Source organism: Entamoeba histolytica, genomic scaffold, assembly GCF_000208925.1.
Source record: "Entamoeba histolytica HM-1:IMSS scf_1104750516975 genomic scaffold, whole genome shotgun sequence".
Lineage (NCBI taxonomy): Eukaryota > Evosea > Mastigamoebida > Endamoebidae > Entamoeba > Entamoeba histolytica.
Genome location: NW_001914862.1, coordinates 74,358 through 77,650, shown reverse-complemented (window position 1 = coordinate 77,650; position 3,293 = coordinate 74,358). Strand labels below are relative to the sequence as shown.

The window sequence follows — 3,293 nt, the reverse complement described above, 5'->3', positions numbered from 1 at the left end:
AAGAATTTTGTGCTAATGATGTTCCATTTGATTATGTTGAATTCTTATTTATGCCAGCAAGAGAATATATGGATTTATTACAAAATAATGAAGATTATTGTGGATTCCATATTTGGCCTTATAGTTACATCGAAAGAAATCAAAAATACAGAGGATTCTTTGATGTAATTCATTTTGACATCACCTGGGATGATCGTTCTTATTTAGCTAATAAAGAAAAAGGATTTGATTATCAGTACATTGACTCATCTACAAAGGACCAAACTGATTTCCCTAAATTCATTGGACCAGAACCTTATCAAAAGAGATTCACTGAATAAATTATTTTTTTTTATTTTTGTCTTGTTTACAAAACATGCCATTTCAAGGTGATAGTTTATCTCCACTTTTATTTGTATTATCTATTGATGTAATATCTAAACAATTAGATAAACAAATTAACAAATTAAATATTAAAATGAATAGAGAAAAAAACAAGTGATATTAAACCACATATTGTATATGGATGATTTAAAAATAATGACTAATAGCCTCGATGAAATGGAAAAAGCCCACAAATTAACTAAAGAAATATTTAATGCAATAGGATTAAAAATTAATGTAGAAAAGAGTGGGATAATGACTAATATTAATAGTCAAATAAATGGTGAATTAGCTGAATTACCAAGAGTAACTAATGATAACCCTTATAAATACCTTGGTATTGAAATAGGAGATAAAGTAAATATTAATAAATATTGTACAAGAATATTAAATGATGTGTCTTCTATTTTATCATCATTAAACACTATGAAATATAACACTCTCAATACAATAAGAAAGATTAATAGTGATATAATCTCCAAATTAAGATATGGATTTTGTATTGTCACATGGAAACTAGGAGAGTTGGAGAATATAGATAAACAAATAAGAAAATTATTAATACAACTCCAATTATATAGTAGAAATATACCCAAAAGTAGATTATATGTTAAAATAAATGAAATAGGATTAGGATTAATGTCAGCAAGAGATGAATGTGCTAAAGAATTACTAAGAATATATTTAAAATATAAGTGGAGATCAAGCACAGAAATAGGAGAAATGATAGAAACAATAAAAGAAAATCCAAATGGAATAATTAAAAGAATGAAGAAAACATTTGGTAAGAAGATTAATTTTAATGAATTAATGAATATAATAGAATTAAATGAAAGAAAATATGATGTAAAGAATGTAATTGAATGGGTAAATAATGAATTAAATGAAAGATATTTAAATGAATGGAAAGAAAAGAAATGTGGTGAATATATAAGATGTGCAAATGGCACTTTCAATGATAAGAAATTAACAGTAACCATATGGAGGTCATTAAATATAAAAAGAAATGCATTTCTCCAAATAGTAAAGATACAAGAATGAGTAACTATGACAGGAAGTATTAAAGCAAAAATACTCCAAAATGATGCTTTAAAATATTGTAAACATTGCCATAACACAATAGCATCTATTAGTCATATATTGTTATGATGTAATGAAGAAGAATCAAATATTAAAACATGATTATGTATGTAAACAAATATATAAACATATATTAATTACCCATTTTAATGAATTTTAATTCAATTGATTTTAATAATCCTCCAAAATGTATAAATAATGATAAAATGGTTATAACTTACAATAAAGATTTATTGGTTAGTGACCATTCTTTCCATGATAGAAGACCAGATATATATTATCAAAATATGAAAGAAAAGAAAGGATATATTATAGATGTTGTTATATGTCAAGATAATAATTTAGAATTAAATTATATTCATAAAATAAATAAATACAAAGAATTACAAGAGAAAATAAGAAATAATAGAGAAATAATATATGTTGAAATAATACCTGTTATATTATCAATAAATTGATTAATTCACAAAGAGTCAGTAAGAAGATTAAAATCACTAAAATTACAATTAGACTTTTCCACAATCATACAAACAATAATTATCAAAAATATGAAAGACTTAATGTTTTACACATTCAATTCTGACAGCACATTAGAAGAAGAACAATCTAATGCGAGTATGTTAGAAATGAACTCTATTACACCAATAGAGCATATTGAAGAAACTGAAATAATCACTTCTCAATAATCATAAAATCAAATAATGGATATATCTAATAATTGATTTTTTTTTTATTATTTCTTTTGTTTTCTTTGTTATTTATTATTTTTGCACTTTTAAATCTTCTGTTTCTTTGTTCATTTTTAATTTCTGCTTCATTTCTTTAATTTCTTCTTTGATTCTTTCATTTATCTTATTCTTTTTGTTTGAATATACTTCTTGAAGAATATCATACCATCTTTTTCTTTTATTTTCTTACCTTTTAAGTATTTCTGAATATTCTCCTTTTTCTATTTCACTTCTTATTCTTTTTATTCTTCTTTGTATATCATTTATATTTGTTATTTGTATAATCTTTATTATTATTGTATTTACCTTGTTTTTATTTGTATTATCCTCTTTCTAATCCCTTTTTCCTTGACATTTCAATTACCTTTATTATTGGTATGCCATTTGTTGTTATTGAAATTCATTCTATTATATGACTTTGGACTTCTTTGTCTTGTTTAATTTTCTTTACAATACACATTGTTATTACTCAATAACCATGAAATAACTTATGTTGTTTATCCTGAATTGGAAAAGTGCCTTAATAAAATAAGAATAAATAAAAAATAATTTAGTCAAAAGAAGAGAATTTTGGTTTTTTTTCTTCAGTGTGTTGTTCATCAGAATGAAATGAATTAATAGAGTCATCATCTTCAGTGATAATTTCTTCATTTAACTTTTTTAATTCGGTTTGGATTCTTCCTTTTTCAAGAGTTCTTCTTTCAAATATATTTAATTCTCTTCGTAAGTCATTAATACTTTTACATGAAATAATTATACTTTGATTCATACCTTGTTTAATCATTCTAGATATAACCATTTGTTCTGGAGTAAACTTTTGTTCAATTTCATGTGGAATTGTTAGGTATTTTTGAAGTATTTTATTAATTTCTTCAATTTGTTCAGTTCGTTTTTTTGCAAGTTCTTTCATTTTTGTTTGTTTTGGATGTTCCATTAATGGAAAACAAGTAATACTTTCAAGAAATGGAACACATGTTTCAATAATGTATGTTAAATATCTAGGTAAATTAGTTATTCCAATATTTTCACTTCCACTCATCTTATGACTAATTTTTACTAATTGCTCTGTTATTTCTCTAATTCTTTTGTTCAATTGTACTATTTTTTACTTGACATTTATTT

General features: G+C 23.7%; 2 protein-coding genes across 2 annotated transcripts in view, besides 3 other annotated features; both read right to left on the bottom strand.

Moving 5' to 3' along the window:
- Positions 1-364: 364 nt before the first annotated feature.
- Positions 365-2,175: a repeat region.
- Positions 2,176-2,260: 85 nt separating this feature from the next.
- Positions 2,261-2,584: a repeat region.
- Positions 2,385-2,687: a repeat region.
- A 34-nt stretch (positions 2,688-2,721) lies between these two features.
- EHI_044990 (uncharacterized protein) lies at positions 2,722-3,210 on the bottom strand (the record flags this gene model as incomplete). The annotated part of the gene is made up of 1 exon (XM_001913355.1): positions 2,722-3,210. The coding sequence occupies one exon, from the start codon at positions 3,208-3,210 to the stop codon at positions 2,722-2,724; it is 489 nt and encodes a 162-aa protein (XP_001913390.1).
- A 77-nt stretch (positions 3,211-3,287) lies between these two features.
- Positions 3,288-3,293, bottom strand: part of EHI_044980 (tumor suppressor candidate 4, putative) — a gene marked incomplete at both ends in the record, with an annotated part of 789 nt that continues 783 nt past the window's right edge. The window contains one exon of the mRNA XM_001913354.1: positions 3,288-3,293. This exon is cut by the window's right edge and continues 783 nt beyond it. Within this exon, the coding sequence (XP_001913389.1) occupies positions 3,288-3,293 (6 nt within the window).